This window comes from Humulus lupulus, chromosome 8 (assembly GCF_963169125.1).
Source record: "Humulus lupulus chromosome 8, drHumLupu1.1, whole genome shotgun sequence".
Classification (NCBI taxonomy): domain Eukaryota; kingdom Viridiplantae; phylum Streptophyta; class Magnoliopsida; order Rosales; family Cannabaceae; genus Humulus; species Humulus lupulus.
Window position 1 is genome coordinate 4939197 of NC_084800.1, and position 14248 is coordinate 4953444.

At 35.0% G+C, this 14248-nt stretch overlaps 3 protein-coding genes across 4 annotated transcripts; 2 read left to right on the plus strand and 1 right to left on the minus strand.

Annotated features, from left to right (window-relative positions):
* Positions 1-6337: 6337 nt before the first annotated feature.
* LOC133794908 (uncharacterized) lies at positions 6338-6997 on the plus strand. Its single transcript, XM_062232351.1, has one exon. The coding sequence runs from the start codon at positions 6338-6340 to the stop codon at positions 6995-6997; it is 660 nt and encodes a 219-aa protein (XP_062088335.1).
* A 2177-nt stretch (positions 6998-9174) lies between these two features.
* Positions 9175-10639, plus strand: LOC133794299 (cysteine-rich repeat secretory protein 55-like). The gene is made up of 2 exons (XM_062231502.1): positions 9175-10130; positions 10286-10639. The coding sequence occupies exons 1-2, from the start codon at positions 9383-9385 to the stop codon at positions 10357-10359; spliced, it is 822 nt and encodes a 273-aa protein (XP_062087486.1). The 5' UTR covers positions 9175-9382; the 3' UTR covers positions 10360-10639.
* On the minus strand, positions 10580-13844 carry LOC133794297 (cysteine-rich receptor-like protein kinase 10). Of its 2 annotated transcripts, none has more exons than XM_062231498.1 (7): positions 13072-13844; positions 12566-12685; positions 12311-12498; positions 11821-12031; positions 11479-11719; positions 11156-11306; positions 10580-11078 (listed from the first exon to the last, which is right to left on the minus strand). In XM_062231498.1, exons 1-7 carry the CDS (start codon positions 13226-13228, stop codon positions 10719-10721), a joined length of 1428 nt encoding a protein of 475 aa, XP_062087482.1. In that variant the 5' UTR covers positions 13229-13844; the 3' UTR covers positions 10580-10718. The 2 variants fall into 2 exon arrangements, with proteins under 2 accessions (XP_062087482.1, XP_062087483.1); XM_062231499.1 differs by having other exon boundaries at positions 10580-11063; positions 13072-13841.
* Positions 13845-14248: the final 404 nt, after the last annotated feature.

Genomic DNA, 14248 nt, shown 5'->3' on the forward strand with positions numbered 1-14248 from the left:
TATCATATACACAGATACACACAGGCATAATCATAATCATGCGCAATCACGGGGCCAACTCCCAAATTAAGATTTTGTTCAGCATTTGATAACTCTACAAAATAGAGTTATTTTGCCACTTTTTATGTGCTAATTATTGCTTAGTTATTGAGTTTTTAATTAGCTTATTTAGTTTTTTATGTAATTTTTAATTTATTAGTCTTATTGTAGTTTTCTTGGTTTTTATATGTTTTTATAGATACTTTATTATAATATGTTGTAATTTAATTATTTAAAATTTGTGTTGTTAGATTATAAGTTTAAAAAATGTTATTTTATTGATCTTAATTGCCAAAGTAAATTAAATTTCAATTAGTATTTTCATGGACTTAATTTGAGTTATTTTACAATTGAAAATATTTAATTCTAATTTAATGTTTACTTATTTTGTAGATAAATTATTGCATTTTAATGCTCTTGAAAAGAGAAGAAAAAATGTTAGTTTTGAAAGAAAAGAAAGAAAAATTGATGTTTTTGAGCAAAGGCCCAAGCCAGCCTTCCTTCTCGGCCCAGGCCTGCGCCTCCTGCCCAGGCCCAGGCGTGCCCTTCTCAGCAGCTTCCCTCCAGCGCACCACCAAGGCTGCATGCTTCCCAGGTCGCCAGTTGTCACCCGAATCAGCACCTCCCAGCCTCTTCAAGAAGCTCCTCCCGTGTCCCAGCTGCTGCCTTCATCACATGGCTGAAGCCCATTTCACCCTAGCACTTCAGCCTCCCAGCGTGACTCCACCAAGCAGCTTCATTCCACATTCGGCCCAGCCACATGAAGCCCAACGCTCAATAGGCCCCAAAGCCCAGCCACCTGGCCCGTTGCTGCCTTCTCCCCTGCCTGCCCAGCCGCCTGGTGCTGCCGTACACCATCCCCTTGAGCCCATCAACTTGCTCATTTGTCCCCTATGACAAAAATGCCAAACTTTTTACCCTTTTGTCTACACATTTTCACCACAACATCATCATTACACCCTATTGTTGACCGCGTTTTTGGCCAACGACGTGAGAACGTAAAAAACGATAAAACCTTCAAGAGAAATTATACGACACAGACAATTTTATAAAGAAAGTAAATAACACACGCAATTTTTATAGTGGTTCAACCCCAATATGTTGGTAATAGCCTAATCCACTTAGAGTTGTGATTATAGATCTGTACTCAAGATCAGATGAACTGAGCCAACTGAGTTTCTTCAGTACATATTACAAGAATACAAGAATTCTTTCAGATACAAGCACTTTCTCTCTCTAGAAAACTCAGACCCAAAATTTCCCCAAAAGTCTCCTTCTGATCTCATAAGCCATGTATTTATAGGCTTAGGATCATATATCTGATATCCCCTAGAATCGGGATATTTTATTATTCTTATTATATTTAAATTACAAAAATATTCAAAATGTAACAGAACACCCAATTTGTGGGAAAAATGAGATATTCCCACGTATGCCAAGATCGATTCTTGTTGAAGTCGTTTATGGGAATCTTGACATAGTCTGTTCTACCTGGTTGATCCATATCACCTTCAATCTGGTCGAACACACCTCTATTGGACAGTCACGCACTTGGCTGGTAGGACACGCACTCCTCTGGTTTAACATGACACTCTGGTCTAGCATGCCATGCCTCTGGTCTAACATGGCACTCTGGTCTAGCATGCCATATCTCTGGTCTAACATAGCACTCTGGTCTAGCATGACAATTATGGGCAGCAAAGTCATTACTGGACAGCAAAGTCATTACAGGGCAGCAATGTCATTCCTGGGCAGCAATGTCATTCCTGGGCAGTAAAGTCACTCCTGGGCAGTAAAGTCACTCCTCGGCAGTAAAGTCATTACTGAGCAGACAAGTCACTCTTGGTCGTTCATGACACTTCTCAAGCCAGTCAAAATTCTCCATCAGTCTACCGGGTAACTTTATCACAACTCTGAGGAGTCAATGTATTTATTGACTATTTAATGTGTCTTTTACGGACCATGTACTGCCGCTTGTCACCTCTATTGCCACGTCATTTATCTCCAATTTTTGGGGATAACACTTATAATTTACCTCTACATACCATATTTATTTTATTTAATTAATATAATTGATTATTTTAATAACCTCACTTTGGCTATAAATATGGAGTTTCAAGACCATTTTAGGGTGCTTAATTTTTGGTGACTATCTTCTTTTCTCCCATTTTCTCTCTACCATCATCTCTTCCATTTTGGGTTTTTCAAGAGCATTTTGCAAGTATGTATGCCATTTATTTTGTAATTTCTACTCTAGTTATGTGCTTCTAATCTTTTTCCATAAGATTATTAAGATCATGATGAAGCAACTTGTAACTAGGTAATATTTATGTTGAATGTTGATTTCCCTTGTAACGCAACAAAATTTATGGATTTTTCTTCTTCATATATTTCTTTCATCTTAAATATCTTGTATTTTAGATTGTTAGAACATATTTACACTTTGTTCTTCATTAGTGCATAAACATAATATTCTTTGTGTAAGATGTGTCATTAAATTGTACACATCCATGCTTAGAACAAAAATATTATGTTTTGCCTTATAAATAATGTTCATTGATTTATTTGTTATTTCATTAGATTGATTTACACTAAATGGTTTGAAATTATAATTTTGAAAAGTGAAGAAAAATCTTATCTTTTTATAAGTAATTTGTGCTTAAAATTATAAATCTTTTTGGAAAATGATAGTTTGAATTATTTTAACTATCACTAAAACTTGGGAATCAATATACTAATAAATATTATTAAACTTACACTTTGTGGATTCTAGTATCTTAATAATCTTTTCTTTTAACAATTATTTTCAAATTATTATTGGTTTATTTTTATTCTTTATTTTTCAATCTTTTATTTTATGTTCATAATATTGAAACTCATCAATCTTTGGAGCTAGGTTAGAATTTATTACTTTTGATTTAAAATAGTTTTCTTTTTTATTTTAGACAACTCCTTTGGGTTCGATCTCGTGCTTACACGAACACTATATTCCATATACGATTCGTGCGCTTGCGAGTATAAATTTTTAAAACATACTCGTTTTGGGTCCATTAGCATTCGGGCCAAGCCCCAATCATGTATATCATATTCTGGGTGCAGTTTTCTTACCTTCAATCCAAGTGCAAGCTACGGATGAACGACTCTTGAGTACGATCCCTGATCTGACCCCCTAGCGTTGACCTAGTCACAACCATGATAAAGAATCCCATCAATAACGAGTGAATCTAGTCTTCCGGACCAAGTCCTAGCCTCTGGGACATCGAATTCCACTAAATTGGGTAGTAGGATTGATCCGGAGCCCTTAGGGTTGAGTTCCTGCACTTAAAAACCCTCTCGGGGTTCAAAACTCCCTTAAGCTCCGCGATCTTATCCCCCTGTCGCGACCCGCCCCAAGTTAGAGGCCTGCCTCCCGTTTTACTAAACACGCGTCGTGGCGCTGCCTAACAGGCGCCGCGACACACCCTCGCGACAAGCCCCTGGGTTCAAGAGGGTTGTGGCACCCCAAGAACATGGTCGCGGCCTGACCCCTTCAAACCCAGAATTCTTGGGTTTTTCTTCAACCAAACCCAACCCAAATCATTTCAAAACAACCTAAAACCTCAATTCAAATCCCATAACCAATTTAACACCTGTCGAGCAATGAAACCTAACTCAGAACTTAAATGAAAACTCATCAAAATTCAAAATTCAATCTTCAAACCCTCTCACGTGCAAACTCTAAAGTTCCTACAGAACAATAGAATTGACATAAAGAAATTCGAATTCAGACCCTTACCTCTGAGACAATTTCACCCTTGAGCTAATCCCCAAGTTCAACAAGTCTAACTCTTCAATTTCCTAAGCTTTGTTCCTTCAATCTTCTCAAAGTTTCCAAGCTACCAAGGAGAAAGAGAGAGAGCTACGGGAGAGAGATTTTTCCTTCTTTTTTTTTTTTCTTTCTGAATGGTTCTAAGGTTCCAGCTGCCTAAACCAAATATACCCCTTTTTGCCAAAAAATCCAAAATGCCCTTATAGCTAATTTAAGTCCTCTAGAGACCTCAAGGGCAATTCCGTCAATTGCCACTTCCCGTAAATCCTCGAGTGTTCCTCTAAATCCCCATCTATCTCAAAATAATAACAATTTAATCTCCCATTACCCGATAAATCCCCGTCATATACTAAATTACAAAAATATCCCTAGGTATTTTACCTCATTGTGACTTTTCCGCTAACTTGCTCACCAGAATCGCCTCGCATCGAGTAACCCAGATATATCCACTTATAATGTGGTACCAATCACACACACGCATATTTAATATTTCTAAACATGCAAGCATAATTATATTATAATATAATTCACATAATGACATGCTCATACTATACCAACACGTAATTAAAACAACTATTGCCTCCCGGCCCCCTAATCCAGGCACTAAGCCATATTAGAGAATTTGAGATATTAGAGTGAAACTCTTTTTGAAGTCCCTAGAAACCTCCAATACTATTAATTATATATCAATACATTTTTTTTTTGTTTTACTAAGAAAATATTTATATTATGCAAAATAGTATTTTCTGGCACTTTCCATTCATTCACACTGTCAAATACTAGCCAAACACAATAAATATGTTTTTATCAAATTATTAACACAATTAGTATGTTTTTGTCAAAATTTCAATTTTCTATTTAAAATCAGACATGAAAATCTCAAATAGTATTTGTTTCTTCTTTCCTAACAAAAAACCAAAATTTCCAAAAGTACAAATCTCGCCTACCTGATTCACCCATATCTTTTGCGGTCCCCTTATTACCACATTCTCAACCTCACTTGTCTCCGTCTAATACATAGAGGAGGTCCATTTTTTTTAAATAAAGATTATACTAATACATATACAAAATATATAAATATATAATTTTTAAGTAATTTTATGGGGGTAATATATATTTATAATAATTTTTTTAAATGAATTGTACAAAGATAAAGAAAAAAAATTAGGGGTGACCAGCTCTGTCATTAGCCGCGCTGCTCCCACATTTCGCCATCATCTCCGTCCCAAACTTGTCGCATTTCACTCGGCCTTTTGTCACCCTATTTGAATACTGAGATGTCTCCCACACTCACATTTGCCCTTTCTTTCTCTTTTAATTTTTAAGTAGGGTTATTTGCGGCAATAATACTTATGTAGTTAGATTTGTTACACTAAAATGCCTATGTAAAAATTTTGGCGGTAATAATGCCTACCGTTACTCATTTGGTGCAGACGTCGGTCTCTGGAACGTTAAGTCTGACCAGAGACCTACGTGGCTATACCTGATTGGTTTAATTTTATTTAAATATTAAAAAATTATTTAAAAATAATTTTAAATTAAAAAATTAAAAAATATAAAAATATAAGAAAAAAACTAAAACTAAAAATTAAAATAAACGTTTAGACTTTTTTTATATATGTATATATATTTCTACTCTTCTTCGTCTCCCTATTCATCTTCTTCTTCCCCTAATCTTAGACCTCATGTTCTTTTTTTCTTCCCCTAATCTGAATACAAGTCAAAGACTAGAGCATCATCATCATATTCTTCTTCTTCTTCATCTTTGCTATTCAGCCCAAACCCAAACCCCACATTTCACTGATATTCTCAAAACCCAGATCCAGCGACCCCATGGATGAAGCACCCAATTTCGTCTGCAAGTGGTCTCCACGTCGGACTCTCTTCTCCAGGCAGTCTAGATCTTCTTCTTCTTCTTAGTAGCGTTTGGCTTCGTCCTTAATCGACGACTTCGATCTCAACCTAGATCCAGTCGACCCCATGGACGGAGCACCCAATCTCGTCTCCAGGTGGTGTCGACTTCGAACTCTCCTCTTGGCAGTCCCAATCTTGTTCTTCTTCTTCGAACCCAGTAGTGTTTAGCTCCGTCCTCAGTCGACGACTTCAGCCACAACCCACAGAAAGAAAAAACACAATAATATATATTTATATGTTATTGGGTTTGGTCTAGTATTTGGGTAATTTGAACACATTAATATAGCTTTGTTTGGTCTGATGATGGACTTGGATTTTTTTTCTTTTGCTGTAATCTGGGATTGATTTATATTAGACAATGTGAAAAAGATATAAATAAATTTTCATTCATAAAGATATAAAAGGTTGGATTAATTGTTTTTGTTGAGTAATTGGATTTTTGGGTTTAGTTTAATTGATATTTTTTTAATTAAGTTTTATGATAATTAAAATATTAAGTTAGTTGATGTTGGTGTTGGATCGTGGATACGGGGGGTATTGGGTCGGGTTGATGTTGGTGTTGCTGCTCTTGTACTGATGATTTGTTGGTCGTTATGGAATGCGAGAAATGATATTGTGTGGCAGCAAAGGACTAGCTCGGTTGAGTACATTGTTAAGTCTGCAAGAATTTATCTTGATCAATGGCTAAAAGCTCAAGATAACAATTTCTTTCTGTCATTGGGACCTACCTATCCTGGTGATGGTTTGGAGCTTTGGACGAAACCTGATGTAAACAGTGTCAAGATAAATATTGATGCAGCTATATTTACTAATGAATGCAAACTTGGTTTGGGAGCAGTGGTTCGTGATCACCAAGGTGTTGTTTTAACATATCGGTCGTGGTGCAAGCAAGGCAATTTGCAACCTGATGTGGCTGAAGCAATGGGATTAAAGGAGGTCCTTAGTTGGATCAAAAATGCACAATGGCAACGAGTGGTAATTGAGATGGATAGTTTGGTGGTTGTGCAAGCTGTGAGAAGTTCTATTTACATGCCTTCTGTTTTTGGTTCAATTATTAATGATTGTAAATTACTTCTCTCAGAGTTATCTTTTGTCAGTTTGTTCTTTGTAAAGCGATCTGCGAATAAAGCCGCTCATACAGTTGCTAGAGCCGCTCTTTTTACTGCTGATTGTATTTTTTCTGATGTTGATGCTACCTCGGAGTTATTCTCTGTTTTGGTGGCTGATTTGAGTTGAATAAAATTTGAGATGTCTTTCAAAAAAAAAATTAAGTTAGTTTAAATTTATTTTTCTAAATGTATGAAAGAAAATTTAATTATTTTTAAATATTTTTGGATTTTTAATTTTAAATAATTTTTTAATATTTAAATAAAATTAGACCAATCAGGTATAGCCACGTAGGTCCCTGGTCAGACTTAACGGTCCAGGGACCAACGTCTGCACCAAATGAGTAACGGTAGGCATTATTGCTGCCAAAATTTTTACATAGGCATTTAAGTGCAACAAATCTAACTACATAAGTATTATTGCCGCAAATAACCCTTTTAAGTATTTCCTTATTTGGTTAATAAGAGCACTCTCAATAGATGAGATAAAATGACTCATTCTTTAAAATATAGAAAAAAAAATGGTAAAAATGAGATTACAGTGAGTGAGCTAAACTTGAGCTATTTTACATTTTCTTTTACCTCAATGAATAATACTACTCCACATTTAGAGACAACTATTAATTGAGCTATAAATATTTTATTCTTTTTTCTTTCTTCCTCTTTCCATTTTAATTATATTGTATTTATCTTTCTCTCTCATTTTCTAGTATTTTAACGAATAAGAAATTAATATTTAAATGAGGTAGAAAAAATATAGAGAAGAAATAGAAAAACTGATGTATGTTGTAATATAAATGTTTGATGTAAAATAGAAAAAATAAAGTTTTGGAGATGTATTTTGAATGATAATAGATCATCCATTGAGAGTGCTCTAAGATAAGGAAGAAAGAAAATTGTGAGAAAGTGAAGAAAAATAAATAGAAATTAGGATTTACTTTATATTAAATTTATTTATTTATTTTTAATAATTAAAGATATTTACTTGTTTTTTTTTTCTAAAGTAGTTTTATTATGATATATTTTAAATAAAATTTTAATTTAAGTTTAGGTTTAGGGTTTATATTAATTTAGGTGATTATGATTTAGGTTAGATCTAAGTTTTATTTCAATTTTCCTTTTTTAAATGAATTACTTTTGATTGATGATAAAAATTAATTTGAATTTTTAATTTATTTTTATAATTGAATTAACTTTTGATTTTTTAATTAAAAAGTTATTTTACTTTTCTTTTTATTTTTATGTATACTGTATAGTTTTTTTAATTAATTAATTAATATTTAATTTTAAATAAATTTTAATGATTTTTTTATTTTAAAATAATTACACTTTAATGATGGGGCAAAAATATATTAGATATGTATTTGGTCATATATTGGGTATGAATAGTGACAGAGTTAACAGATGAATAGTAAGAATAGCATTTTTCTTATAGCATAATTTAAGTATTTTTTTTCCATAAAAAATGGGTACAAGTGTTACAACACAAATACTTTAAATATTTTTAATGTAATTTATTGTTAAATTTATAACCATTGTTTCTCATTCTCTTTTAGCTAAAATTAAATAAAGGAATTAGGAAAATTAAGTTAACTTAAATAAATGATTACATATTCTTAGTTAAACTCGGCTCTTGTGATTATTTTGCTCAAACCCTCTGTTTGTTCAGATCTAATCTTGGCCCATTAGTGAAATGGGCTAATCCAATTAAATGGATCGGCCCATTACTGGTGTCAGCATTGTTCCAGGAAAGGCTTCCAAACGTATACTATCAGTTCTATTCTTTTATTCTTTCAAGGGACCCATTAGTGTTCACTTGGAACTTATTAATTCCAAGTCAAACTAATTGTTTTAGGTTCATATCAATAGATCCACGGGTAATCTAAAGCTAGTCATAGCCTAGGTACTAAGATACTTGTCAAATTGTAGCTTATTATATAAACTCACACATTGATATAACTTCTTGTCTTAATCCATAGATAGTCAAAGGTTTGTAATAATTCATTATCTCCTTTAAAAAGTGAAGTTGACTTTATTTATTTTCTCTACCGATAATTGGATGGATACCGAAACTTCTACGGATAAGGATGTTACTGTAAATGTAAATATATGTACTTTTTAACTTAAACTCCAACAAAAGTGTACAGCTAAATAGTACAACTTTTTATTTCTTATCTAAAATCAATAATTACTTGTTAGATTCTTGAATGAAGTAGTTGCTTAGAACATATCTGCCTCTTTTGGAAAGTTCAGAAAGTCACCAATTGCTTGACAAAAAATGCCGATTCCATTCATTATCTTTTGACTTGTGTCCAAGTTGTAATACATTAGCTGCTACAAAGGGAGCAAGAGTTGACTTTCCAAATGTACACGCGCACAAACACACACAAGAACAAGGTATCAAAAGATGTTATTTTTGTTTTGACTAAAGAGAGCCAAGGTAACAAGCAGTTTCATCACCTTTTTCCTACCTGAAATCCTTACGTTCTTCGAAATAACAGAGCCCTCGAAAGAGATGAAAACATCACATTTTTCTGCTTTGTTATTATTACATCTACTTGCTCTTAGTGTCCCTTGCAATACTGATACCAACATACAAACTAATTTTCAATGCTCAGAAGCCGATGATTCAGCTACAGAGATGACATTTCAGACCAATCTCGGAAATCTATTGGCTACCCTTGTCTCCAACGGACCTGTTCAAAAAGGTTTCTACAAAACCAGAACCGGGAAAAAGTCCAATAGGGTCTATGGCCTCATACAATGCAGAGGAGATATTTCAGCCGATCGTTGCTCTAATTGTACAAAGAGCTCCATGTCAGTAGCCTTAAATGAGTGCCCGAAGAGCAAAGAGGTTTCTGTTTGGTTCAGATGGTGTTTTCTGCACTATGCAGATCGTGATTTTTTTGGAGTTATGGAACAAGCTTCAATTGTTCTCACCAACGACACTGATTTTGATGATCCTTCTGTCGTTTCCAAAGGACTAGAGCTTGTGAGTGGACTAACTTCTAGTGTTCAAATGGAGCCTCTGGGGTTCCAAACTGAAGTATTGGGTGTTGGCTCAAGTGGGAAACGATATGGAATGGTCCAATGCAATAGAGATATCAGTAGCAGTGATTGTGGGAGGTGTCTGGAATCTCAGCTTGCGGCTTTCAGAACAACCATTGGAAATAAACGTGACTGGGAAGTTTATGGGTCCAGTTGTTTTATGTGGTACCATGATTATCAGTTTTACTTTAACTTCTCAATCTCTGCAAGTAAAGGTTAGTTTGTGATTCTTTCTTGTTTAACTTAACTATATGCTTCTAGCACTATTTATTTTTTATATAGAGGGAAAGAAATGGGAAAATCTTAACATGACTAGTATATATGTTGTGAATGATAATGAAAATTTTAATATGTTTTATTTGGCTGTAAGGTGTTGTGAGGTCGTTTTCACATAAAGGATCTGCAATTGGATTGATAGTCGCAGCATTTCCGTTGGTTCTTTAGTCGTTGAATGGCTATTCTGATGCCTCAGCTGGACAATGAAATTCACTTCCTATTCTTGTACAATATTACTAGGAACTTTCAATATAGCAATTTGTTGTGAATTGACGTGCGGTTGGGCATCCACTAGAGAGGTTCACTTGCTCGAAAACTTCTATAGTTCTATTTCCTTTGCTTGAGTTCATTGTATTCTTTTGCCTTGTTTGGCTTTCTTTCTCACTCATTTTCTTTGGAAGTAAAAATGTATCTATTGTAAATAGTGCCACTAATGTTTCAGAAAAGTAGCATTTACAGAAGAAGAGCCTCAAAATTGTGCACACATATATAATTAGTAATTGACAATGAAGTAGTCTATCTGAGTTTTATGAAGTACTAGTACTGTGGTCCGACCACTCTACGAACTTGCATGAAACACTTGTTGAAGCTTGGCCAGATGTCTGTAATTCTGAGCCTGAAGTAGTTGAATATGGATCAGATAAGAAAAGTCTATTTGAAGAAAATGGAGGTTTCGATGGTTGTGGAAGGTGGACTGATTTGCTAGCAAGCATGAGAACGACTGAGGACATATTGGGCCTTTCTTTGGGGTCTTCTTGAACACATAATAATGCAATATGGATCCATCTAAGAACCTCATTTATTGGACAAGCATCAACAATGTTTGGATCTATAATCTTCTCCCCTTTGCCTTCATTCCATTGTTGCCAAGCCTGTTCATTTTCATACTTGATTAGTTCACTAGAAGAAGTGAGAATTAATGTAATTCTACATGAAAGGATCATAAAAAGGAATAGAAACCTACATATGATGAAAGACTCTGGGAGCGCTCTGGATCAAAGATACCACTTTTCTTTTTTCCACTTAGCAATTCTAGCATTAGAACTCCAAAGCTGTAGACATCAGACTTTATTGAAAACAGTCCTTCCATTGCATATTCTGGTGCCATATATCCACTGTTGAAGAAAAGAAAATGGAGTGTAAATGTCATATATTGCAGTGAAATTCTGTCTAGTTACTAGTAGAATTATCTATGCTGCAAACGCAGCTTGTATCCCAAAGCCAAAATTTATTAATTGCTTTTATTAATCATTAGAACACAGCCTGAGAATTGAGGAAGTGACTAACTATGTTCCAACGATTCTCTCAGTGCTGGCTTCAATTTGATTGCTTCCAAAAATCCTAGCAGTGCCAAAGTCTGATATCTTTGCATTCATTTCGTCATCTAACAAGACATTGCTTGCTTTCAAATCCCTATGAATGATTTTGAGCCTAGAATCCTCATGAAGATATAAAAGGCCTCTCGCAATTCCATTAACAATGTTTGCACGTGTAGTCCAGTTCAGTACTTCTTTTGATTTTGTTGGATCTGCTTTCAATTAAAAATCAAAGAAAACAATTTTTGTTCGTAGATGGTGAGTTTCTGTATTAATATTTGATAAGCTAATAAAGACAGAGAAAGAAAATGACCAAAAAGGAAGGCATCGAGACTAGTATTGGCCAAATACTCATAGATAAGAAGTTTCTCATCTCCCTCCAAGCAGCATCCCAAGAGCCTCACAAGATTTTTGTGCTGAAGTTTTATTATTAACCTCACTTCAGTTTTGAACTCCTCAAGACCTTGTCTTGATCTCATGGAAAGCCTTTTTACTGCAATTTCCTTTCCACCTATCAACTTTCCCTGTCATTTCAATACAGTCATCCATAACTCAAATACTATGGCAAGTTTGTGTGAGGAATGTTCTGCACTAAAAGCTAGTATCACTACATGAAATGAACAACAGATCATATAGTAATGAGTTCTATATTATATGGCTGGATGAACCTTTTTATGAATTTACTTTGTCTGATCATGCACGGTCAGGTTTTCTTTTCAGTAGTATTAAATAAGTTACTCATACGAACTGAATTCCATAACTGTATAAAGCACTAAAAAGGAAACATGACAAAACGTGCTAACCTTGTAAACTGGACCAAAACCACCTTCTCCAAGTTTGTTTGCATCAGAAAAGTTGTTTGTAGCAGCCACAATACTACTTAAATCGAAGTAGTGCATTTCGCCACTGTTATCGTCATCATTTCTACGAAAACTTCTCCCAGTAAAACAGTCTGAATTTGGCAACAGAATTCTTGCTGAATTCTCCCCATCTGGCAAGAAATCATATTAGGGGCTCAGCAGATTTAGCACTAAAAATGCATAGGCAACCGTACTTACCTCTATTTTTCTTCCTAAGATATAAGCAATAGCAGAAGCCCAAGACGGCTGCAAATGCTGCAATTGACGACACAGAGATGATAGCGTTCCTTGTTGTTCCATCTCCTCCTTTTCCAGTCTCTACACAGTCATTGAACAAATTTAAGAACACGTACCATAAAAAAATGTCCTAAACTACAGAAACACTGCCTACAAAGCCTCTCTGGACATATTATTTATTATTTGGTATCTTTTTGAGAGGCAACAGAGGATCTGGCTCAGATACGGCTAATCTTATGAACCCCTTAAAATAGTACTGGATTTATTGATGGAGTTTAAATACTCAGTAAAGCCAGAGGAAGCACATTTTTCTCGTTATGATTTTTATAGTTAAGATTAGATTATTCTTTATTATCATATCAGGGACCAACATAAAGATTTTACAGAATTAATATTGTTCCGAAACTTGAAAATTGGAGTTAAACAATTTTTTGTTTTCCTTCATTGAATGATGCTGTTAGGCTCACCTTTGTCAGCAGGGTTTGACTCTGGTGGTGAAGGCAGAGGTTGTGGGGTTGTTGGCTCAAAAAAGAGATAGAGCTCGTATCTCAGCATGCAACTTGGGGCCAAATTCCGCCAACCTTGTTTACCTAGGCAACAATTCTGAATATCCCTCATTAACATCCCCAAACAATCTTGGCATTGATATCTCTAGTGCACTGTACCAAACCGTATCTCTTATCAGAATCATTATTTGTTGCTATTTTAATAACGGCCTTGAACTTAGTATCCAAATTTGCAACCTCTTCAATTATAGGATACATCAAAGAGTAAACATTAACATCAGGATTTTCCTCTGCTGAAGTTTTATTGCCATTAGTGTTCCACATAAACACACCGGGACGTATCTGCTCCTTTCCAAAGAAGTTTGTGCTATTATATCGTACCATGCAGTGATCGAACCATACGATTGCTGTTTTATTGGTTGAGCAATGGCTTTTCAATTCCCGAGTTGCGTTGATGACGCAGCTTTGACAAACTTTACTAGAAACATCACCTCGGCAGAGGAAAAGGCCATACACCCCATCAGATGATTCATTGTGGAAGGTGTTGAGAGCAGCTTTGGAAGTTAAAGTATCCAAAAGGGAAGTGAGTTTTGATGAGAAACCGGTGTCCGATGTCTTATTTATTGGATCCGAACAAAAAGGGGGATAGAGTGGCTGGGAGTCAACGAAATTAATGATGAGAAAAATTGACATGAAAGCCAAAACACGGGCACTGGGATTCTTGTACAGATACATAGCTATCATATTCTTAGAACAAGTTAAGGCTCAGGTTCATGTCCATGTAATGGTAATGGTATTCCACTTTGACTGGTTATCATATTAGAAAGTGGTAGAACATTGGTCAACGAAAGTGGCTCTATTGCGATAGTTATTGATTGGTGTTTATTTTCCATGTATTCTACTTTTCTCACAGATAATTCATAAGATCCTTCGAGCTGTGGGGGCAGCTAACCTTGACAAAAATGCTCTGAATGAGAAATTGAAGAATTTTCATATGTTCTTCCTCTAGTCGTCTTTGCTGCCAGATTAAGGCTCTCCTTATGTCAGCAAATGATTACCGAATGGTGGTAGTAACATAATGTGTTCATGGTACATTACATGAATTACACTAATGGTAATGGGCCATGGACCCACCTGA

Bases quoted from the DNA above. Each gene is read 5' to 3' on its own strand.
- LOC133794299 (XM_062231502.1), top strand. From the start codon at position 9,383: ATGAAAACATCACATTTTTCTGCTTTGTTATTATTACATCTACTTGCT. The intron at 10,131-10,285 runs GTTAGTTTGTGA...TTTGGCTGTAAG, and splicing joins CTCAATCTCTGCAAGTAAAG to GTGTTGTGAGGTCGTTTTCA.
- LOC133794297 (XM_062231498.1), bottom strand. From the start codon at position 13,228: ATGTTAATGAGGGATATTCAGAATTGTTGCCTAGGTAAACAAGGTTGG. The intron at 12,686-13,071 runs GTGAGCCTAACA...ATGACTGTGTAG, and splicing joins GTCAAACCCTGCTGACAAAG to AGACTGGAAAAGGAGGAGAT. The intron at 11,079-11,155 runs GTAGGTTTCTAT...GAACTAATCAAG, and splicing joins CCCAGAGTCTTTCATCATAT to TATGAAAATGAACAGGCTTG.
- LOC133794908 (XM_062232351.1), top strand. From the start codon at position 6,338: ATGATTTGTTGGTCGTTATGGAATGCGAGAAATGATATTGTGTGGCAG.